Consider the following 23,995-nt stretch of genomic DNA (forward strand, 5'->3'; position numbering starts at 1 on the left):
AACAGGGAAACAAAATCAAGTGCAAGCTGTGCTTTTTTTGCCCAGTTTTTAATGAAATGTATAACTTGTCCCATGAAAGAGAGACCAAGGGCAATCTCCATTAGCTTGCATTATCATTTTCCATTCAGCATTTCCCTCGCACATACAGGTCAAAGGATGTGTGCATGACCTAAATCCTTCAAAGACAGGGCAAAGTATTATTTTCCTAGGGACAGCAAGGTCTGTCCTCTGATTGTCCTCTGAGGGAGTTTATTTCTCACATCCACAGAATCGACGACTGTTTTTGTGCGTCTCGGAAACTGGATGCAGTTGCCACTGAAGCGAAGTTCAAGCAAGACCTCGGTTTTCGGATGCTCAACTGTGGCCGAACGGATCTGGTTAAACAAGCCATATCCTTGCTGGGGCCAGATGGGATTAACAGCATGAGTGAACAGGTAACGGGATAGAAATTTAAAGAGGTAACTGTGAAATGTGGGAGTTTTGTCTGCTTATCACAGAAAATGAGCCCCAGCTTTCAGCTATTCATAGATAGGACCTTAATGCTTTTCCTGCATTACTTTGCATTGAGTTAAAGCTCTGACAGGTCAACATCTGCGTTAAGTTGGGTCATTTCGAGTTGTATTGATTTGTCAGTACTGGGGTAACTCAGCATGAGTGCGACTGCACCCCTGGAATCTTCTTAACATTGAACCGAGTCGAGTGAAGCCAGAAGATCCCAAGAGAGCTTAGTGTTGATCTGAATACTTAAAATTGCTTCAATGCCATGAACAGTGGTGTGAGACAGGGCTTTGTGAGGTGAACATCCTTCCACTGAATGCTGCTCCGGGATCTGCAGTGCATTTCATGTGCACCACAGAACTCCTGTCAGCAGATCGGTTGCTGGCACTCTTTTACTGAGTTCAGCCCAGTTCAAACTACCCTTGCAGGAGTGAAAGTATCTCAGCAGTTACCCCTCCATTGGTCATTGTGGCCAACATCCACCAGTTGAAGAGCCTAAATTTCCCTGGAGCTACACCCCAGTGAGGCTGGTGGTTATGTCTGGGGATAAACCTGCCCTCTGCAGCTACCTGGCAGCAATCTGCTGGACTGTGATGCTCACTGAGGTCAGGCCATGTTTCTTTTTGAAATAGAGCACCCTGACTTTTTTGGTGCCCCTGATGATAGTTCATCACTGCATGTTCCCAGAGCTGTGGCATCCTCTTTGGCAGGAGCCAGGTCGCTCCCACCTCTGAGGTGGTCACTTGGGACAGGAGCCGGGCTGTTCATGGACTTAGGTCTTCTGAGATGAATGCTGTTCCAGGAATGTGAGTTGCATTTCTGTTCAGTAGCTTCAGTCTGAGTCAATATTGTGAATTCATCTGAGAGAAGCTTTAGAACAGGGCAATACTCCCCACAAAAAAACCCCAGTTTTAGACAGCTCATTCCAAGCTTCATACATTATACTTTTTAAAATTATTATTATTTTAAGTTAGTCTCAACCTGGAAACTTTTCACAGCATATTTCCTCTGTCCTCCAGGCTGAAAACTGGGAACACTCTGGCTTGGTTCATCAGAGTACCTAATCATATGTTGAACTCTGAACACATGCTTTTACATCCTGTTTGGGTGAAAGTTAAGCCTGTGCTTAAATGGTTCGCTGGATCAGATGTCCCACATCTTGCAGGACAGAGTCATAAGTGATACAAAGCTGAAAGAAAGACAGTAATTTTGTATTTTGCCGAAAGCCAGTGCCCTTTGTGTTGATTGTGCACATTGTTACCATATTCCTGTGTGTGCTTCGAACACTAATGATGAGCTCATTAAAAATCCATTCCTCCCACATGCAAAGAGAGGAGGGTGAATGGTGCTGCAGTGAAAGGCTGAGCTGCTGGGCAAGCCTGGGGGGACTGGCAGAGGCAAAAGCAGCAGGCATAGCAGTCCAAGGGAAGGGGAGGTTAGAGACCTCATTAACTCTTTAAAACCCTGATACCGCAGCATGATATTCTGGGCCCCTTTTAGCCAGTTGTAAGTCCTTCTTCAGCATCAGCAGGACCAAAATATCTTGTGTGGTTCCCAGGCAGACCCTTGGCTCTGGGTGTTGCCACAGGATTCTTCACCATGGCTCCCTATGTGCTGTGTCTTGCAGGGGGGAGCCCTGGCACCCAGTTTTCGAATTCTTTTTCTACAGATCAGGTTAGACCCCTTGTGCTGAACACTTGACTTAATTATGGAATGATGCCACTTACAGAAATTGAAAAAATAGTTGAAGGGACATGTATCTAATTTTAAACTGCTATCCTATCCTTGTGTTTCAAGGCACAAACACAATTTTTTGTAATTCTCATGGTCCTGTTTGTTCCTGTAGTGTTTGTTGACTGCCAAAGGAAATGTTTTGCTATTGACTGTAGCTGAAGTAATTTCAAATTCTCTTTGCAAGTAACTTCAAGTCACCCAAGAACTTCCCTTGCCTGGGGTGAACTTGTTTTTTCTTAATAATGGTATGAGGCCCCAAGTACCTGTTCCCTTACTCTGCATTTCCATGAGTACACTGCAGATTGGATCCTGGGAAATGCTCAGTGTGTTTCAGGGAGGATCTAAGGACCTTGCAGGGACAAACCTTAATTTATATTGTCTCTACAAGAGCAGCCCTTCCATACATAAGAACCCACTACCTTTAGCCCTGCATACAGACAGGAAAAGTGGGGTAATTCAGCAAAAATAGTGGTACTGGGCTCCTGCTAGGGAAAGCATTGTCATGGATCTGTATCTGGGCAGGCTGGGTACCTCCAGTTTCTCTGAAAATCACTTCAGAGCAGCATTGAGGTTAAACAGCAAAGGGACTGTCATCTGACCGCAGATTTACTGGGGGACCTAAGCATAGGCTAAAAACATGCATCAGAGGTATCTGTGTGCTTCAGGAGATTTACTGCAAAACAACTGGTGGCTGTTGGTCAACACCCCCTACTGTATTTAATAAACAGCTTCAGCTATTACAATTTACTGTAGATTTAATGATTTTTTTTTTTCATGGTTTCATCTGGATTCATTACCACAGCCACAGTAGTACTTACCTTAAGGGAGACGGTGATCAGCCATAGCAGGTATTTCAGATTAATACAAATTGCATTGCAGTGATTCTGTATAGAAGGGTCACTTAATCTACTTTTTCTCCAAGAAGGGCCTTGTTTTCCTAGAGCCAGCAACTTGCAACAAAGCTATCTGGCATTTCATTTAAAATTAAGTCCTTGTTTGCTAGAGAGTGCTATACAAAGCCTTGACATTTCCAGCCCCTTACAGTATCCGTGTTGAAAAAGCTGTGCTCAAATCTAACCTATCTTAAAAGAAACTTGAGATGTTTTAAAGGCTCTTTCAGTAATTAAAAAGTTAGATTTTATGACACTGTGATCATAGAAAACTGAGGAGAATTACTGTCTTTTCAAAATACCAGTGGAAATAATAGTTGCTTTGGTGAAAACATTTCTCTGCTGGGGCCCCAAAGACAAAAATACTCAGTTTAGTATATGAGGAGGGAGTGAGGCTGGCACGCCTAGTTCCACTTACCATACTGAAGGTAATATGAAAAATACAAGCAGTCAACGCAAGTGACAACAAAAATGGAAATTTTTACAAAAATGGTTGGCTTTTCCTACTCTGAGAGGCCTGTGTGTAACAGAGGTAATGGCTTTCATTAAATACATATTGTTAGTCTTGATGATATATACTTGAATAATTGTTTTAAAAAATCAAAGAGAGTTCTGTGTTAAATTTGTCAATTCCTTTGTTTTTTAACTCCAAAAAATGAACTAGGGCATGACTCCACTGATGTATGCTTGTGTCAGGGGTGATGAGGCTATGGTGCAGATGCTGCTAGATGCTGGAGCAGATCTAAATGCTGAGGTGAGGACTTTTTGTTGGTTGTATCTTTGTTCTGTTGTTTGTTTACATCTTAAACTACCCCCTGAAACTCTAGCAGAGCGAAAATCCCAAGAATTAAAAAGAAAATAAATCTGTGTTATCCTGGATGGGACCACTTGAAATGAATAGTGAAATCAAATGGCGTTAGGTTAACATTGGGATTCACTGCATAGAAATGGTCAAGTCATCGGAGTTAACCCACAGGTAATACTGATTTAGTTGTGTTTGCACACTGCAAATGAATACAGGCATTAGCACTAGCATGAAGCGCAGCTCTAATGCTATTGGAAGGACTCCCTGAATCTCATCTGGGTTTAAATGAAGAGGGTAAAAGAAACACCCATCTGATAACCTGCAAAAGCTCGAGCATTTCTATGCATAGGGATGTTCCAGGTAAGCATCCCCAGCACACAAGTGCTATGTAGGTTCCATTGTTTTGTTTTACAAAGTGCCTTGGGCTAAAAATTGTTGGATGAGGAGCTTGAAGCTTCCAGAATATTAATGTCTTTTTGATGAATGCACATCACAAACTTACACAATCTGTCCACCAAACAGATTGTGGTCCAACTCTGTGCAATGCAGGTATGTACATTTAAAAGAGCCGTTTGAAAATCCACGAAAGAATTATTTGTTAATGATTCTAGTTTCAATTTGTTGAAGTCGTGAGTAAATTAAGCTGTCTGCTTCACTTATCTATGTTCCATCTGTTCTGTTTGGACTTGAGCGAGCTGATAAATTGTAGTCACTGCTTCAGACAGACGTTTTGCACTTTTGAGAAGTGTAATTTGAAAGTAGAAATGGATGTCACCTGTAGGAGATTGATAGTTGTTACTATCATGAAATCAGCTGGTGATTTCAGTTCCCCACATTCAAGCACACCACCAAGAGCTGACAATAACTGAATATTTGAACCCCTAGCGAGCCCAAAGACTGAATGGGCATAGAGACTGAGCTCTCCTTTAACCCTGTCTGTGGCTCAGACATGAGGTGGCATTATTTGGTAGCTAGGGTGAGTTTTCATTAGGAGCAGTCCTCCCAATTGCTCCAGTAATCTGTCAGACTTGAATCAAATGCTAATTTAAACAGTTTTGTCTTCCTGAAACTGCTGACATCTGAGAGAACAGCTCCAGTGAGGAATGTGAACCTCCTCGATTCATTACTGTAGAGTGTTTGCTCTAAAATCAAATGAAAACACTTTGGGACAAGAACTGTGAATAATTATGGCGTGCAATTATAAGATGATTTGTGCACACCACAACCAACTGTGCAAATTGGGCAATTAAGGCAAAAAAAAGGCAAATCAACCATGAACAAAAATAAATACTCTGTCAGGTGCCTGCATAATTTTCCCCCTTTCACTTTGCAAATATGTTTCCAAAAGTAGCCTAAAATGCTAGGCACCTCCCTTTTTGATTGCCCATCTTTAGTGAAAATGGACTCTATTTCCAGATGTGCTGAGAAGCTGCAGTTTGCTCTCTAGTCAATGGGACCTGTAGCTGCTCAGCAAACCTCAACCTTAAAAGCCTGGTCAGCCACAGGTCTTTTGCAAACACCGTGTCGGCTGGAAAGAACTCTAAACAAAAAAAAAAAAAAAAAAGGAGCAAAGGAGTTAAAATGACTTCATTTTCTTTGCCATTTTCCATGGACTGCCCCGAACAGTGGTGGGGACATGTGCTTGAGGAGGAGCTGGATGCGTTCACTAAACCGTGGTCCTGCCCATCCTTACCCTCTGCTGCTCTTACTCCACATCCTAAACCCCAAGGCTGGAGCTGCTTGATCCTCTTCCTTCTGAGCAAACCCAGACCCTGAGAAGCCCTGTGCCTTTGTTCAGAGGCCAGCACACTCCTCCTGTTGCCCTTCGAGGTCTCTCCTTGGCAAATCTGGGCGATAACAGCCAGGTGCTGGTGCAGATCCGCTCCTCTGGCAAGCTGTGGGATCTGCATGGGCTCTTCAGATTTTTCCCTCATCCCTGTCCTTGGGACTGAGGGCCTGCTTTTGGCAAAACACTGCATGTGGCGCTTGGAAATGTGAGCTGCTAATGGAACCGAATATTTAATACCTGGTCCCGCTCCCCTGTATGGATAAAGGTACTTCAGACAAGGTAGTGAAAGCATAGCTGGCTGGTGAAACAGAGAGACAGTGCATCTTTTACTCTCATTTTAGTCCTCTTCTGAAGATCAATAACAAGATTTTGAATTTTAGTGTCACACTCCATCTGAGTGTGCAGTCTCGAATTGCAAACGTTCATTAGATTTTACCATATCTGTGAACCTCATCAATATTAATACCCCCATCTCTAAGACAGGGAAACTGAAGCAAAGAATGGTTATTCATCTTCCCCAAGTCTACATTAGAAGCACAAGGCACTAAGGCAAAGAAAATGGAAGGAGCAATCTGAAAAATAGCATTTTGTTTTCTAAGGGTATAGTTTGCATCTCTTTTAACTGTCACCACCCTGCACTTTTAACTCAGACAGGAGAAGGCAGTAAAAAGCAGTTTTCTTTAAACATTTCTGAAGTGCCACTCTGCCCCATTGCTTCTCACATCTCTTTTTCCTCTGGTGAGAGAGGAGGAGTCTGGAAGGATGCTTGCAAGCTCCAGGGTAGGGCTTGTGATGTGTCCTTCATGATGGCAGTGACAAAAGTCATACTGATTTAAGTGCAAAGAAATTTGGCTGGGCCTGGAGCAATCCCAAGGCCTGGGGCTGTTGATACATGGTCTGGAGAAGTCAGTGGGAGTGGTCCTTAGCTGTAAGTGTCCTGATCCATCCTTGCTTCCCCAGTGTGTGCTGTTGTAACCAGCTGTGGATGTTTTGCCCTTGTGCAAAAGAATCTGGTGGCCAGTGGTTTAGATGGAGCTACAGTAGTTGGTAAAAGACTTCATTTGGTAAGAACTCAATTCAAGCTGTCAAATCAGCATGAACAGTTTTAATATTGAGAAAAATTTTGCAGGAAAAATATGAAGCCAATCATTTTATAAAGCACCTTTCCCAGGTTTTCTATTTCACTTACTCCCTCACATGCCTGGCTTTCAGGCAAGTTGAATTTTGTTACATATAGCTCTTTAAAAAAATAACTTTAATTTGTTTGTAGGTTGTCAGTACTGCTCATAAATACCCATCCGTCCACCCTGAGACCCGCCATTGGACAGCTCTGACATTTGCTGTGTTGCATGGACATATTCCTGTAGTTCAGGTATTATTGTATTTCCCTACCTGCATCTCATTCTTTTTTTTTCCCCCTCCTCTTCAGTTCTAATTACATCCATCTCAAAACAGCATCCTCTTGTCATACTCATATTGGTTACTCCTGCTTCTTCAAGAGTGTACTGATATATAATAGACTTATTATGTAGTGAGTATGGTGATCAAACCTTAACCAATATGAGGCTTAAGTAGGACAATTTTAAAGCAAAGTTGCACCAAAGAAAGTCTGACAACTCCTTGTGCTCCTTCCTGACCACTTGTTTTATATGTTTGTTTATTCATTCATTGCACTTTCTTACGCTATAATATTCTAGCAAACACAAAACCGCTGCCTTGGTTGGAGAGGGGTGGACAACAGCCCTTGTGCTGCTCCAAAGGGGGAGAAGCCCTCGCTCTCCTTACCCCATCGAGGTGTCCTGTGGGATATGCTGGTTCTATGCTTTGGCATCTCAAAAGTTGAGAAGGTTTATTCTTCAAAATAGCTGTGTCTATGACACACTTAAAGAAGCACCAAAACTGTGAAGGCCTCAAGACAGAAATGGCCAAAAGAGGGGCTGGAGCACAGGCTCCATCCTGCTCTCCTTGGCCACTTTTTTTTATAGCATTCTTGTTATTTATTGTGAAAGTGTCCCCAATGGAGACCAGAGCTTTTGGAGTTATTGCTGCAATTGGTTCTTAAGAATTGCCTTTCTTTTGACCATGTCTTTATATAAAAGATGGAGGCAATTGAAATCTGATCCATTTTTGGATGGTGCTGGGCTTCTAGAAGACCATGAAGGAAGGATGCTTGTCGGGCTAATTTTCTTCCATCTTCAGTGCATTACTTCCTAACGCTGACCTTACCCCATTTCCCACTCGAAAACACTGGGTTACACTTTTTTGGCTCTGAAGTTGGACACTAGTGCTCCTGGTGTTCGGCAGCGTAAAATGAGCAAAAAAAGGAATTAATTTGTCTCTGTGAAACAATGGGCAGAATTTGCATGTCACGTGTCTCCATTTTATCTGGTTTCAGATAACAAGAAGCATTAGATTCTCATTTGTCACTGTTCATGAACTCTGAAGATTGTGATACCCCCAGTTGCTCTAAATGGTGAATTTTCTTTCTAGCTGTTGCTGGATGCTGGAGCAAAGGTAGAAGGTTCCTTGGAGCATGGAGAGGAAAATTACTCTGAAACTCCTTTACAGTTGGCAGCAGCTGCTGGTAAGGATTTTCTCCTCCCACTGTAACAATTCCTCAGCTGGGATCTATGGTTTAGGTGAGCAAATATTGGATTTTAAAAGAAGTAAAAATGTACCTCTTGACTTGCAGGAAATTTTGAACTCGTCAGTTTGCTGTTGGAGCGAGGAGCTGACCCCATGATAGGAACAATGTACAGGAATGGCATTTCCATGAATCCACAAGGTGACATGAACTCTTTCAGTCAGGCTGCTGCACATGGACACAGGTAGAGTGGGAACAAGTCTAGTGGCATCGTTCAAGTGCTTATTTTTTGCCTGGGCATCCAGTTTGAGCAGACGGGTGAAATTTCTGCATGAACAAATTGAACATGCCACCAACTGAGCAGAGATGTAAGGCTTTCTGTTAGCATGTGAATTAAACCAGTTGGTGGTACAAGCTGCTTTTTGATATCTGATGTAAAAAAAAGAAAAGAAAGGGGACTCCTCGTGGTGCGTTCAATGCAGTGGTTGTTAAATGGCAGCTGATATGACAGCAGAAAGGAATGCCAAAGACATTCCTTCTGAATTTCTTGACATATTTCTCAGGTTTGAGTGAATTGTGTCTGTACTGCTGCAGCCTTAATTTCTGTTGAATAGAGTTTCCACATCTGTGTTTTCTGTAAAGTCCTGCGTGTCTTAATGTTGTATATATGCTGCAAATTTAAAAAAAAAAAAAAGTAATGACATGAGCACCTGGCATGCATGATCTTGCAACACTCAGGAGTTGACTGCAGTGTAATGAATTAGTATTATGATCTTCACGTTCCTACTTTTCTGATTGTAGCCATCCAGAGGAACATAGATACAGGTTAGAGACAGTACCTGCCGTCTGTTTGCTTAGAGATGAGCTGCCAGTCTAACAACATGCTAACAGCACGTCAGGGCGGGTTCACACAGCACTGCCCATCTGGAGCCTGCAAGGGATCCCTGGGACAGAGAGGACAGTTTGGTTATTGAAGTCTCACATTCAGCCAGCATGAATGGGAGCCACATGCCCGAGGAGGACCTGGGCCTCTCCTTGGCTTGGCTGCTGGCTGTCCATGTCACAGACTCTGGCTCTTATATTCCTACCTGTATACCATTCACACACATGCCTTCCTCCTTCCCTCTCTGCCCTAAATTTGTTTGGGACAGACCATGCTGGGGTCTTAAGCAGATGCAGGGAGGACATCAGAATACAAGGGAGGTGGGCTCCAGGGAGCCAGCCTAGTTTCTCTTTTCACGGCTGCAAAACCACGAGAAACACTGTTGAGGTTGATGAGGTTATGCTGGTACGAACCCGAGGGCTTTGTTATTTGATGGCCCAGCTGGATCAGTGGCTTTGTAGAGTAGTCCCAGATGTGCTTGAACCTGCCCTGACTGGCCTTGTTGAATGTCTAGCTGCTCTAGCTTTCCCAGACTGCTTTGAGTGTTAATCAAGTGGTGGTGCTTTTGGTAGCTCCAGGTAGCTCCCTTCTCAGGTACCTTCCGTGGTGGAAATCCTGAGAGCTTGTCCAGAAGCACCTTGGCCTTCCCTGATTGTTGAAGAAGTTTTGAGTCATGTTTAGCTCACAAGTCTCTGTTCCCATGAGATGCCGCCATTCATGCGACATCTGTACGGTTCCTATCCTGACAGCAGTGACTTGCAGATGTGTCCCAGGCAGTGCAGATGGGCTAGCAGGAGCTGTGCTTGCCTCGGGTCTGCTCTCAGCTGGTTCTGCCATTAGTTGGATTAATTTCCTTGATAGGTGTCCTAACTTGCCACGTCACAGCAAGTACACCCAGTGCAACGAAAGCCTAGGCACTAACACTGCTCTCCCCTTCCTCTCCTCTCTTGCCCTCTCTCCCTCTCTCTGTCATGCTGTGATTGACAGGAATGTCTTTCGTAAACTGCTTGCTCAGCCAGAGAAGGAGAAGAGCGATATTCTGTCACTGGAGGAGATCCTGGCTGAGGGAACAGACTTGCCCGACTCGGCAGCAGCTCCGCTCTGCGCCAGCCGCAACAGCAAGGCCAAGCTGAAAGCCCTGAAGGAGGCCATGTACCACAGCGCCGAGCACGGCTACGTGGATGTGACCATTGACATACGGAGCATAGGTCAGTCCTGCTGTCCTTTCTCATCCTCACCTGTGGAGGGACCACTATAAGAAACACTCTTGATGGGCTGTTGCTTAAACCGACCGCAGTCACATCTTCCTCTCCTCTTTTGGAAGCAGATGATGATGGGAGATCTGACAGGTTCCCAGCCCATTTCAGCTCTACAGCACAGCCTGTTCAGGGGTCAGTGGCTCTTTTCTGCAGGACACTGTGGTTTCCCTGGGCAGCCTCCTGTACTGCTGCATGGCAGAGCGTCGGGAAGGCTCTGGGGCAGTGTTCAGCTACCGTGGGCCACCTCCTACAGCTCCTCTTTTGCGCTCTGCTGTAAAGCAGTCCACCATTAAAACAACTTCTATTTTCTGAGACTTGTGAACCTCCAAAGGCAGGAGCAGGGAACTGACTCCTTGGTGTGCCGGCTCTGTGGTGTGCCAGCCCCTCACTGAGGGGCTTGATCATCCCAGCCTGCTGGGAAGTCACTTCTGCCTGTGGGGAGGGTGGCTGGGTAGTGCGGAGGGAAATGGATCTGGACTGTGTGTTTACCATCCCCATTTATCTGTGTTCAGAGAGACCCAACTGCCTGGCGTGCCTCTGCCTGGTGCAGTGCTCCAGCCCTGGGGACATGTGGCGTGGGTCAGGGCTTGCCAGTTGGGCTGAGCAGGCAAAGCTCTGGAGATGAACAAGAGAGTGGTGGGGGTGGTCTCCAGGCATTTAACATTTTCTGAAATGGAAGGAAAAACCTTTCATTGCCAAACATCTTGTGTTTCCTTCCACTCCGTTCTGCAAGAGCAGAAACTAGGTCACGTCCAGCCTCATGCCTGCAGAGGTACATTAGCTCCATGTGCTTTCTCGCTCAGTGCATGGGAGCAGTTCCCTTTAACTTCCTGGAGAGTGATTCTGCCATGACAATCTACTTAAAAAGGCTGATCTGTTTAACTCACCCAATGCAGTTTAGGGAAAATACTAAGGATCAGGGGAGGACAGGGGATAGCACTTAAAGCAAGTTTTAATCTGAAGACCACCAGTTTGAATCCAGGTGGGTAGTGACCAAAACCAGGGCTTTTTACCATTTAATGGCTCTCCAGGGCCACATTCAAACAAATAAGCTAGTGTAAATCTAGTTTCCAACAGGCTTTTGCTACACAGAACACCACAGCAATTACCACAAATTGGCAGTCTCAGCAGAGAAGCTGGAGGCTACATGAGCAGAGAGACCACAGTCCTCTCTTAGCATTTGGAGGAAAGCCTCTGTGCATTAGGTCTGGGGTGTACTGATAACTGCCAGCCTTCTTAATTAGGGATAAATAGGAATTTGATCTCTAGTGTTATTTGTCAGTTTTGGCGTAAAATCTAAACATGAGTAAAGGTAAAAAAGCAGAAGGGCACATCCGTTCCTGAAGCTGGGAATGAGCTCTGTCCTCTGTCCGTAGGTGTTCCCTGGACGCTCCACACGTGGCTGGAGTCTTTGCGCACGTCCTTCCAGCAGCACAGACGACCCCTCATCCAGTGCTTGCTAAAGGAATTCAAGTCCATTCAGGAAGAAGAGTACACGGAGGAGCTTATCACACAAGGGTTGCCTCTGATGTTTGAGATACTGAAGGCCAGCAAGGTAGGATAAATTGTGCGTTTTAAAGGAAATCAGCCTTATTCCCATCCTGACACAAAAGACACAAAAAAGACACAAAAGCTTGCAATATTATTTTTGCACAGCTCTCCCAAAGCTTGTTTAGACTGCACACAATTATTATTATTATCTGTGTTATGTATCTCTGTTTTTTTCACTGTGGAAGCATGGGTTATAAACACACAAGCTAATCACTTCTCCTGCTAGAACAGCTTAATACTGATGTTAGCAATAAGCTGGAGAGACAACAGAAGCCATTGCATAGTGGTGAAATTAAAGTCAAAAGGGTCACTGCAGTACGGCAAGAGATGTTGATAACTAAACCAACCCCAAAGAGTGACTTTATCCAACTTGTTTTACAGGACCATACAACAAAGCTAGTATTCATGTTTACTTCGGATTTCTTTAACCTCTCACATGACTTTCTCTTCCCTTCATGTGGGATTTGGACTCATAAACTTGTGGGGAGGCTGGTTTCTACAAGCACAGAACAAGATAATTTTCTTAAATCTTCTGTGTGTTTGTTCTTGCAGTCTCCTCAGATTTATTTTTTCAGTTGACATTTTCTTAGCCAGACAAATCAGACTAACAAAACCATTTGAGGGAGGTACTGTTGTGTTTGTAAATATAATGGCAGAAGGGATGATCATGGGGCTGGCAAGGAGAGGAAAATGTCTTACCTAGTGAAGAATTTAAAGCTTTTTATAACCAATAGTCTCTTCTCTACTGGTCTCCCTGACAGTCAGTCACTCCCAAAGAGTGCCATGTCAACTTTACTGCTCCCAGAAAATCATTTTAGTGATGAAAAGCATCAAAATTATTTGATTGCTCTTCTTTTTCCTCATGCACTACAATACATGTTGGTATGATCTTTTTAAGTGAAAACTAAGTAACATTTCTCACCTAACTCTATGTGTAACAGTAAAGAGCAAATCATTTTTAGCATCTGAAGCAATACCCTAAATAATGTGGAAAAGGGGGGAGGTTCTCATATAGGCATGCAATACTAAAAGGTTCCAGACTTGGTATAGCTAGTGATGGCCTACACAGATGTATTTCTTGTATCTTGCTGCAAAAGAGGGCTTGGACTAGAGTCCTGAGCAAATCCCAAATATTTGTTCAGCATTGTTCTGACTTTTGCTCCCACAAGCTTTGCCTTTGCAATTAGTGTGTATTGTATGGGTATTTATGCAGAATATTTGAGATAGGTTTTAGGAAATCATTCCAAATCCTAGGATTTGTAGATTTCTTGTTCTGAACTCACTTGGGTTAATGTATGTTCATCTAAAAACTACCAGCAAGATACAGTTTGGTTTGAAAGTTGATATAAAACTAATCATATTGAAAACTTCACAGAGATTAAGTTTAGGCCATGTAATCTAGGATGAGGGGTGATTTTAATTGCTTTTCTCTTGGGTGACTGAAGCCAAGGCCAGTGATCATCATTAGAATAAATTATTTACATGGGATTATACCTTTGGTACATATCAGACTAGGTCTTCCAGAGTCTATTGTAGGAGACCTGCTACCTTCTGCTATGAGTTCACTTAAAACCTAAAATATGGAGGGGTGAAACAACTGAAGTATCACAGAAAGCCCTACACGACAAAGAAGAAATCTGTGCTATCTTTATTCCTGCCTCTGGGCCTGGGGGAACTGCCTGTCTTCATGCATGTTCACAAACACACACTCATACAGTGTTTCATAGTCTCAGAAACAATAATTAATCATTCTGGGACACTGTAAGGGTTTACAAATTGTCTGCAAATGTTATGAATTATTGCAGCAGTCTTGTCCAAATGGCCTCTCACAAAGCTCTCCCAGACAGAAATGAGGAAAGACTCTATGCAACCTTTTGGAAGGAATCTAAATAAATTGATTTGTAGGAGAATGAACCAGTAAAAGTTCTCCCTGGTCACTCCATAGAAGGCAGCTGAGGAAAGCTGAGATTTAAAGGATCTTTTGTTCCCCTTCTCTGGAAGGGCTGAGAGCAGAGATTGTTCTTTATGTATATCCACAGAATGGAAACCTCCTCTAAGAGGTGCAGAAGGGCCATAACTGTGGTTCACATCCCTCTCTTTCGACAGCAAACTGTAAAGCTCTGCATTTTGTAGAGCTGTGGAGAGAGTAGCTTGATTTGCCCACATGGACATCCTTTTCCCTGTGGGCTGGAAACTTTGAGAGAGATTATGACTCTTGCTAAACATCACAGTCTGGCCCAGTACATTTCCTTAATGAGTTTTTCAGGGCAAAAAGTATAAAATAAGCAACTAGGAAGCAGAGAGCCACTTAGCAGTTCTTGGCTGATGTAAAACAAGATGTCCCATTTGCTACATATTGTGATGCTCGGTATATTTTAATTGCGTGGCAACTTGCACCTAATAGAAATGGCATTTTGCGTTCCTATAAATAGTTCCAGATATCCCATAATCTCAGAACAATTTACTAATATTAATGAGTTGAGACATGGAAGATCTTATCCTCCCTTTACCAACAGGGAAACTGAGGTAATTAAACAGGCAGATTTTCAGCGCCTCATAGAGTGACAGTTCCAGCCTCAGAAGCTGTGATGACCTGGATAAGGCAGACAGCAATTTATAGTTTTGAGTAATTTGGCCAGAGAAACTCCCCCAAAATTGCATGGAAACGTAGGGCAGGTCTCAGGGTAGGAAGCAAGCCTTCTGCCCACACCTTCTACTTTGCACTGTTGCACAAAATGTTCTTACAGGTTCTCAGGCCATGCAAAAAAGGCTAAATACTATAGATACAAAAATATTAAAGAAAAAGAAAGCAATACCTCCAAGAACACTGTCAGATATGAGGAATCTCTTTTGTCTTACAAATGCCTGTTTCTAGAGGGTACAGATGTGAGGGTTTATGTGGGAGCTCTGCCACGAGCCAGCACTGATGCTGGTGTCCTGTAGGGTGGCAGGGTGGCATTCCATTCCCATCTACATGCCAGGATGCTGACAATAGAAATAAAAATAAAATTTGCAGAAGTCCTGATGCTGTAACACAGAACGGCAACACAAATTGGCAAATAGGGCAAAACTGGCTGAGCTGAAGTCCCTAGTTTTATCGCCTTTTATCAAGCTGCGAACTAAGTGGGGAAGAATAGTGTATGGGTTGCAGATTGCTGCTGCACTAAAGCCCTGGAGAAAGTCTTCCAAAAGCACAAAGGTTTGATACCCAGTTCCTGGTGGCTTCCAGTGGGATGGAGCTCTTGTCATTTCCTTTAATCCCTTTAAATGTCTTTATTGGCTGCACCGTTGAGAATTGCATGGGGAGTGGAGAAGTGGCAGTATTTCCATGCTGGCGAGGCAGATCTGTGAGAACAGGCAGAGAATTGCTCTGCAATCTCTCCCTCCGTGGTTCCTGCTGTCATGCAGTGAACTTGGGTCATTACCAAACCAGAGACCAGAAACAGGGTACTCTGGAGAAAGCAGCATCTGTGGAGAAGACATGGAGAGCTCGGTTTAAGGCACTTTCCTAAGACCAAGCAAAACTTAAATCAGGAAAACTCTGACACTAAAAATGTCAATGACACGGTGATAGTTTTGGGACACCAGATGGGAAGGAAACGTGCTGCCATTTAGGGATGGATTGAATCTGTTTGGCAGACAAGGACACAAGCATAACCTGCCAGAAGTGGTTTGGAGAGGGCTGTGTGAGGCAGAAGCCAGAGACACTTCTGGGAGCAAGTAGCCTTGAGCTAAACTTTAGTTGCACTGTAGAGCAGAGTCAAATCCCTCAGAGCTAAGATGACACTGGAGGTCTTGTTACAGAAGAAGGATAGGAAGATGCAGCTGAATTCCTGCCTGTTGGTATCTGTGTTGTGCTCTTCATGGTCTGGGAAACCTCCCCCAAACTTCTTAGTGAAAGCTCTCCTTTGCCTCCAGCTGAGGTTGATGATTGCATTGCCTGAGCTTGGCTCTGAACTGGATTGCCCTCCCGCCCCACGTCAGAGGACCATATTTTCCTGAGGAGTGGAAATGCTTGAGGAGTGCCCCCCCGCCCAATAGAGGCTTTAGAAAGAGCTGTGTGGAGGCTGCACCCAAATCTATGGGCTTGTAGTGCCTGAGGTGAGGCTCACAGGTCAGCTCTTCTGGTTTTGCCGGAATATTCTCTTGAGGATAATGTGCTGAACGTGCAGGGATGTTTCTTTGTCCTCTGTATACGAAAATCCTCGAGCTGTTCAGTTTGATCTTGACATTTCCATAACCTCAAAAGAAAGACTCAAAACCACAACCTTGGAAGTTAAACATATCTTGCCTTTGGAGGAGTTTGGTTTTAGGTTTCCACTTCAGAGCTCTGCCTAAGTTTGAATTGTCATTCAAATCACCCAGCTCCATCCATGTAGATGAGCCAGCACCATTGCCAGTTGTATGAGGTTATGAGCCAGTTTCATCCTCTGCTTTTTCTCCCTACAGTAATTTACATCAGATTGTCCTTGGCCTATATTTTTGAGAAAATATGGAATTTTTAATTCCAAATAATCTCTCTTACAGCTTTTTCCCTTTCCCCAATAGGGAAGGGGAAGGTAGTTCCAGGTAAGGAGCTATTTGCCATTTTTCTGGATCATTTGTCAGCATGCATCGCTGAGGTGCATGTATGAGTCCACATGTGCATCGAGCACACGTGCTGAAGCATTGTCCGAAGCTCCTAAAGGTGCTTCACATCAGAAAAACTTGGCTTAGGACGAGTATTCCTGCTAGTGTATTGGCAGATTCAAAATCAGCTTCAGAAGTCATAGGAGTGATCCTTCATTGCCATACCTTTTTTGCATTCTGCAGCTTTCTCTTCATCCTTCCTGTCCGTTTCTGTCAGTGCCAAGATCGTTTATTTCAAAATTTAGCCCATTAGTGAGGTGTTGATCACACTGTGCAGCCAAGCTTGTTGAAGGGTGCAGGAAACTACTTTGCAAAGATGTTTCCTCAGAATTTAAAATTCCTGCAGAGTTTTCCAACCTCTACAAATGCACCTATAGGCAGCTGAAGAAACATGCAGGAGTTCACAGGCTGTTTGAATAACAGCCATCAGGCTGGTGTTGACAGTTACTGCGAACAAATAACAATTCAGAACAATAACCAGTTTTAAAATTCCAAAAGGATTCAGGCATGTGGGTATCTTGAGAAACCTAGCCTATATAGTTTAAAAGCTAAAGTACTCTTTCAGTAGTAACTTAGCCACTTGGAATCCAAAATCTCTTAGAAAGTAAAGTTTTGGGGTGTTTTTTTAATATATCTTTTCAGAAATAGCACCATGTAACCTCTCTCACAGATGCAGTAACTACTGTTTCTGTCTCCAGCAGACAGAAAGCAGCAGGAAAGACTGAAACACCTGCCTGTTGTGTTGCAGGAAGATGTTCAGAAGCTGAAGTTTGAGATGAGCATTCTGTCTTTCTATTGCTGTGGTTTTTCTGGATTTGATTCCTCTAAAACAAATGTTGGAAGAGTCTCCTCAGAGAATGTCAACAGACTGAGCTCATGTGTCTGTTCTACAAAGTCCGGGCATGAGGGTCAGCAAACATCAGTGTTCCCCCGAGGTCTGCATGTGACCTAGAAAGTGGCACTGGAAGATGAAGGAGCTAGAAAATTCCCCTTTTCTCCCGTTGCTTCCTGATGGGCTGAAATGAATGTTTAAGATGGGTTTGAGTGAAGCTGTGTCTTGTTGCATGAAGCCAGACTGCCCTGTTCTGCATCAAGGGCTAAGGGTAGAGAGGAGAGGTGAGCCCCACACAACACTGGGGCAGGCACTGTGTCGTAATCATCTCCCAGGGGAAAGCCCTCCCTTGGGAGAGTGCTGCGCATGCTTCTCTTGCCTGGAGATGATCAGGAAAGACTCCTCTTTGCTGGGCAAAATTTTAATTCCTTGATAAACTGCTTTTCAACAGAAAATTCAGGGTTTATGGTAATGACAGGTTTCATTAGGGAATTTGTTTCCCACATAATATTTTACCTTTTTTTTAAAATTAACACCTGAAAATGGAATATTTTGGCTAATGACCGAAATACTTCAGCTGAAGAAAAATGTGGACTTTCCACAGAGGAGACAGACACACCAAAACTTGCACTAAAAATAACCCTGAAGACATCCCAGGATGCTAAAGGGCCAGCTTATGGGTTCCATGGAGTGGCTAATGCCCTTCTGTGTGTCAGCTAGTGCCCAGCCAGCACTTGGTGATTGATCTTTTGGTTGGGACTTGGAGTGATTTTGTAAGGCAGGTTTCACTGTTCTCAAGTAATTGCAGTGATCCGTAACGTTGCCTGTTGTCATTTGTAGTACTTCTGTGTCTAAACAGTTCAGAGTAACCAGGATGCAAGTTATCCACACGTGTACGTCGTGCATTCCCCGCGCGAGATGCGAACGCCAGGTACTGAGTGGCATGTTAATAACAGAGTGTTAACCCCATCTTGGGATTTCATAACACAGATTCATCTTCATACTAACTCAGGCGTGATTTTTTTTTCCTACCCTCTTCTACCTTCTAAAATGTTTCCCTGCCAGAGGCAGGAGCCGTTTCTTCATCTACAGTAAAAAACCGCTGTGGATGCGACACCTGCCCTTTTCTGGGGCTCTCAGCCAGGGATTAGACTGTGCCCGGGAATCTGAGCTTTTTACATACAATGTACAGCTATGATATAAAGAGCCTTTTGAAAGGGAGGCTTGGCAGCTTTCCCAGAATCTAACGGAAGGGTCCATTTGTGCCTTACCTGTGATTAATTCTTTTCCGTTTGTGTTTGCAGTGGAAGGGCTTTAGCCCAGCACTAACAAAACCCATTTTGTTACGCAGTTCGCCGCTGCTAACTGTTCCTCCAACCTCTGGGGCTTCCCTACCTTTCCGACTGTTGACTAATGTTAATTATGTGTATGCTGCTTAACCATCTAGGAGTGACCCTCTAAAGTGGCATTTAATCAGTTTTGAGGCAGTTGGCAAAAGTGAATTATGCAAGAGGACACCTAGGCGAGGATGGAATAGGTTCTGAGACAGAAAAAGAAGGGCTCAGAGTTTGAGTGTTCAGGGCTGGGGGTCTGTGAAAAGCTCTCTCTGTTGCTTCACCCTTAATCACCTCTTTCTGGGAAAGGGGAGTATAAATAGGGGACTAATTCGAGGGTATCTCAGCCTGTCATGGATGAGTCTTCAATGGGCTCAGGGTATCCTGAGACTCTGCCACTGCTGGAACAGCTGCTGGGGAACGCGTGTGAGATGGGTGACTAGAAACAGCACTTCTGCCACTCTGCATTTAGCAGAGAACAGCATCCCCCCAGCATCCTCAGGACCAGGGAGAGAAAAGATACCTTTGCTAGTGGCCCTGTCCCTGAGCAGTGTTATTTCTCAGCCTGCTGGGAAGATGTGTATTAACAGGCAGACACTGGGCCCAGAAGAACGAGTGTGCTACTTTTCTGCCTTAACGTGGTGAGCTTTTTGTTTTGGGGCTTTGTGGTAGTTGAATTTGAGGGCCTGGGAGACGTAGGTTAAAATGGCATTAATGGAGCTGAGCTGGTGAGGGTAACATCAGTGGAAGGAAAACCCAAAGTACTGCTTGGGATATAAGAGGTAAAGAAAAGCAGCCTAACTTGTTACCACTGTAGAGGACAGCCACGTGGAGGTGGTAGGGGGTCCATCAGCCGGTAAGGAGAACTAAGCACTGGGATTTGAGCAGTCTCTGACACATGTTTTACCCTGGAGAGTTTGGAGTGTAGACACGTATCTTGCACAAATACTGGAGAAAACTGGCCGTGTATTTCCCAGCTGTGCCCAATACCTTGTAGGACCTCATCCCAGAATGGCTAGGCTGGGTTGAACTGGGTAAGCTGGAATGGAGCTAGCTCTCCCAGGGTGTGTGCTGAAGTCTAGAGAAGACTTTCCTGAATCCTGCCATAGACCTTCATCAGATGGACATTCAGGAAAAAATATCCCTGAACTCCCCACCCAGGTCTTCACCTCTTTTCAGATCAATTGACTAGTCATCTCTGGTCCAACAACTTGAAAGCCTTAAGCTTTGCTTCAAAAGAATTTATGAATTCCCCTCACAGTTCAAGTGCATTCACCAGGAGTGGGGAATTCCTTTAGATCTGTGCTGAAGAATGCTTTTAAGTCAGGAGACTGCTTGTATCTACAAAGCAAAGTTGCTTGCTCACCAAGGAGCTCTCTGCTGGAAGCACCATCTCCCTCAGAAGACTCACTGTTGTTCCCTGTTCCCTCTTGCCTATCTGTAAACTACCCCATGGCTAGGTAAATATTTTTATTATATCCTATGCCAAGCTTTCTTCCCCCTCCCACAGAAGAAGATGCACATCGGCTCCCTTTGACTGGGATGAACGCCCATGTCTAAGAGGAAGCTGGCCTCGCTCCAGGTGTCAGCCTCACACATCCTGGCACAATGTTTTCCAACATAAAATTGTAGCAAGAAAACAAACTCTGGTTTGCTCCTTCAGTGTTAATATCGCCGCCCACAACTGCTGCAAGGAGCTCGTACAGCTGGGCTTTCACAGTTAGGTTGATGGGATGATAGGATAAACAGGGAAGAATTATCTGTCTTGGTGCTTGAATGGGAGCTTCTGACACTGTGCAAAGGGGAAGGTTGAATCGGCTGGACCCATCCTCCTCTCTTCCAGAGCATTGCTGGTGTCCCAGGTCATGGACTTTGGCAGTTGTTCCCAGTTACTTCACAGCCAGCCTAGTTCAGCCTGCTCCAAGAACAGGATTGAGCTTCAAAAAGCCAATTTTTTCCCCAGATATCCAGTTGCAGACAAAGTATCCCTTTCCTCTCTCCTGTTTCTGCCTGGTTTATTGGTAAAAGCCAGCAGAGGCTCTGTGGAAGCAGAACCAGGGCCACAGCCCTGTGAGCTTGGCTGCATGCTGGGGGGTGTGGAGAGCAACAGGGTAATGGTTTACCACTCCCTTCCCTTGCTGCTGCTTTTTAGTAGTGACTCTAAATGAGCACATGCTTCAGCTTTCTTGCTGAGCACATTTTTTGGCCTTTGGGTGGTATGAGATGTATTTACTGTTATGGACAGAAGCCAAAGGTCTTAAACTTCCTCTCTGCCAAATGAGATCAGTGTTCTGCATTGGAGGTCTGAAGCCACTGTCTGTCTGACGGCCCTGCGTTCTTTGATGTGTCGATCCTAAGGTCTGTTTTTATCTTTGTCCCATCTCTGTTCCATGTCTTGGGGTTTTTAAGCATCTCTCATGTGAACATATCACATCTTGAGCTAATTAGAGCTTAGTTTATACCACTTTTTTCACAGGCTTGTGGGCAAGGTGGCTTTTTAATGGGCTTGTATCTGCACACCACAGGGTTAGTGCCCCATTGGTGACCCAGGGATCTGGCAGCATCTCACCTGTGTAGGCAGGCTCCCATGGGATTGTCTGCATGCGTGACTGGTTCGTCACGTTGGTTAGAGTTACGAGCAGGGATCCTCTTCTCCCCCTTGCCTGACTGGATTTGGCCTGTTCTTCCCTGATCTCGATGCACCTGGATGTCCTGGTGTGCAGTGCTGTTGTTTGGACTGGTGAGTTAGGCCTCCAGCTCCTAATGAGGCACTGAGAAGTCAATACCCAGATATTCCAGCAGCACAATTCCCACAGGCACCCTGGAAGGAGGAGATGCATTGTCTTTATTGATGTATGTGTGTGTTTTGAAAAAGCTATTGCCTAGGCACAGCTGTGGCTGGGACTGATGAGTTCATGGAACCCACTAAAACCTCAGTGACATAGACAGGACCAGTGCCCCCTGGCAGATTCGAGGAGGAGTTTCCAGGAGCTCTCCTCTTCAGTGCAGTTACTCTGCTTTTATTCACTGCAGGTGAAAGGTGACCATTACTCTTCCAGTTCTCCTCTCTGGAAGCTTCAGTCTGCTCTAACCATGGAATTGTCCCCATCTTTGTATGTACTGACTTCTTAGCATCTGCCAGATCCAACCAGGAGCTGCCCTGCTGGTAATCATTGTCCCCCGGGACACACTCCTCCCTGGCTGACTCAGTCAGCCGTGGTGCTTCGGCACAGCCCTTCCGAGCAGAGAAGAAATTGCTCTTTCTGCCCTGTCTGTCTAAAGCTTTCCCTCCCAGCCCTCCCGGCAGCTGAGTCACTTCCTTCTGTAAATCTGGCCTTAAATCTTCCTTTTCTCTTCACCCTGTGATTCACTCCCTTTGTGAAGTGCTTTGCAGAGCTCCAGCGGGAAGATGCTGAACAGTGAGATGCTCCTGGAGTGAGACATCCTGTGTGTCTCAGAGCCACAGCAGTGAGCCTCTCTCTGAGGGCTGGTCCCTGTGCCGTGCTAAATGGTGACTCTTAGTGTCAGTATTTCTCTTAGATTAGCATTTCTTTCAATGCTACATCTGACGTAGTAATAGGAGCCAACTTCTGCCTGCGGGTGAGTGCGTGTAATTTCCTTTGACATCAGCATGTGCCTGTGAGGGAACAGCTCTACCCTTTCCCACCCTATTTGATTAGATTCAGTAAAGGAGTCATTACAGCATCTCTGCCACTCCTCCTTGTCCCTCGTGGGATTTAAGGAGCACCGATGAAATGTGCTTAGAGCAAGGAAAGCTTCAATTTCTGTTCCTAAAGCTTGGAAATATTTTTAGTATAACATCTGTACTCCTCAAATTTTTATATTATGATTTTTTTTTTGTCCCTCACCTGCTTATTTCCTTGGCCTTTGATCCTCTCATACCTAAGTATCTCACCTTTTCACAGTTTCACGGTGTGGAATGGAATCACCAACCAACAGGGTAGTTAAAAGATGTCATCATGAATTAACAGTGTGGCACGGCTGAACTTGTCTAGACTTGCTCTGATTACCAGCAAAGTGTGGGATAAAATTTGCCAAAGCTTTAAATCCTGCTTTCATCTGGAACTTAAGCATTAAATCCATTTCACTACCCTTGTGTCTTAGTCGTATAGATACTCAAGGTGCTTACGAAAGCCTCCTGTAGGTGCCTTGCTCTCAGAGTTTAGGCAGAAATGGGTAAGGCCAGGGAGCAGACCCAGTTTGGTGAAAGTCTGGTGGCTTCCTCAGAACAGTGGTGCCCATGCCGGTGCCAGAGCATGTTAATGAAACATTTGGGATTGAATGAGTGGCAGGCTGTGATGCTTCAGTCACTCTGTAAGGGGTCTGTTTGTGAGACTGTTGCACTTAGAGATGTGTCCAGGCTGTGCAGCTGTACATCTGTAGCTCTGGTTTTCTGAAACGTGACCAGTGACCATTTTCTAAAGAGCGACAAAAAAGTCATTTTCCAGCACAGTAAGTATGCAAATAAAATGAAATCACTATTGTAAAGGAACTTTGTTTTTGCAGAGGGGATGGAGCTGTGGAGTTTGTTAGAAAAACAAGATTTCTCATCCAAGGAAGAAACTTCTTCTTTTAAATGATTCCTACAGGAAACATAGCAATCAAGTAAATGAGATCTGCAGTTTCTAACAAATGCTGATAATCCCAAGCTCTGATGTTTAATAAAGGTTCAGCAATCACATTTTTCACCTTCAAAACAGGCAGCTCTTGAGAACAACTTAACATGTCCTTTGCATACTGATCTTATGTTGCATACTAAGCTTACATGGCATGTGTTTGTTTTCTTTTGCTTAGAATGAAGTGATCAGCCAGCAGCTCTCTGTTATTTTCACTCATTGCTATGGACCCTACCCAATTCCAAAGCTGGTTGAAATTAAGCGCAAGCAGACCTCCCGCCTAGGTAAGTGTGACTTGAAGGTACTGGCTGGTTCTCCAAGGAGAGCTGTGGGAAGTCTGTGTTACTGGCCAGGTGCTTGAGGGGGCCACAAGTCAGAGAAAAACCCGAATTTGAAAGGCAGAACTAGAAAAAGGAAGGGCCCCAAACTTAGCCTGACCTGAAACTCCTGCTGAAATCAAGAGAGTCATCAGGTGTGTGGGACTGTAAATCTGCAAGGATTTGTCTGTGTTGCTAATTAGGCTGAGATCCAAGCCTTGGGCCTGGAGCCAAGCATCTGTCCGGATCGCAG

The 23,995-nt window shown here is 44.5% G+C and overlaps 1 protein-coding gene across 6 annotated transcripts in view; it reads left to right on the top strand.

Annotated features, from left to right (window-relative positions):
* ABTB3 (ankyrin repeat and BTB domain containing 3) overlaps positions 1–23,995 on the top strand; it is a 183,377-nt gene that overhangs the window by 136,241 nt on the left and 23,141 nt on the right. For 2 of the 6 annotated variants that reach the window (XM_064654894.1, XM_064654892.1), the window contains exons 5-13: positions 269–434; positions 3,787–3,876; positions 6,987–7,088; positions 8,207–8,300; positions 8,409–8,544; positions 9,102–9,125; positions 10,171–10,391; positions 11,819–11,997; positions 23,604–23,709. In XM_064654894.1, the coding sequence (XP_064510964.1) occupies positions 269–434; positions 3,787–3,876; positions 6,987–7,088; positions 8,207–8,300; positions 8,409–8,544; positions 9,102–9,125; positions 10,171–10,391; positions 11,819–11,997; positions 23,604–23,709 (1,118 nt within the window). The remainder of the gene's footprint in view (positions 1–268; positions 435–3,786; positions 3,877–6,986; positions 7,089–8,206; positions 8,301–8,408; positions 8,545–9,101; positions 9,126–10,170; positions 10,392–11,818; positions 11,998–23,603; positions 23,710–23,995) is intronic. The other 4 variants (XM_064654895.1, XM_064654893.1, XM_064654897.1 and 1 more) reach the window with 3 other exon arrangements.

Source organism: Pseudopipra pipra, chromosome 5 (assembly GCF_036250125.1).
Source record: "Pseudopipra pipra isolate bDixPip1 chromosome 5, bDixPip1.hap1, whole genome shotgun sequence".
NCBI lineage: Eukaryota > Metazoa > Chordata > Aves > Passeriformes > Pipridae > Pseudopipra > Pseudopipra pipra.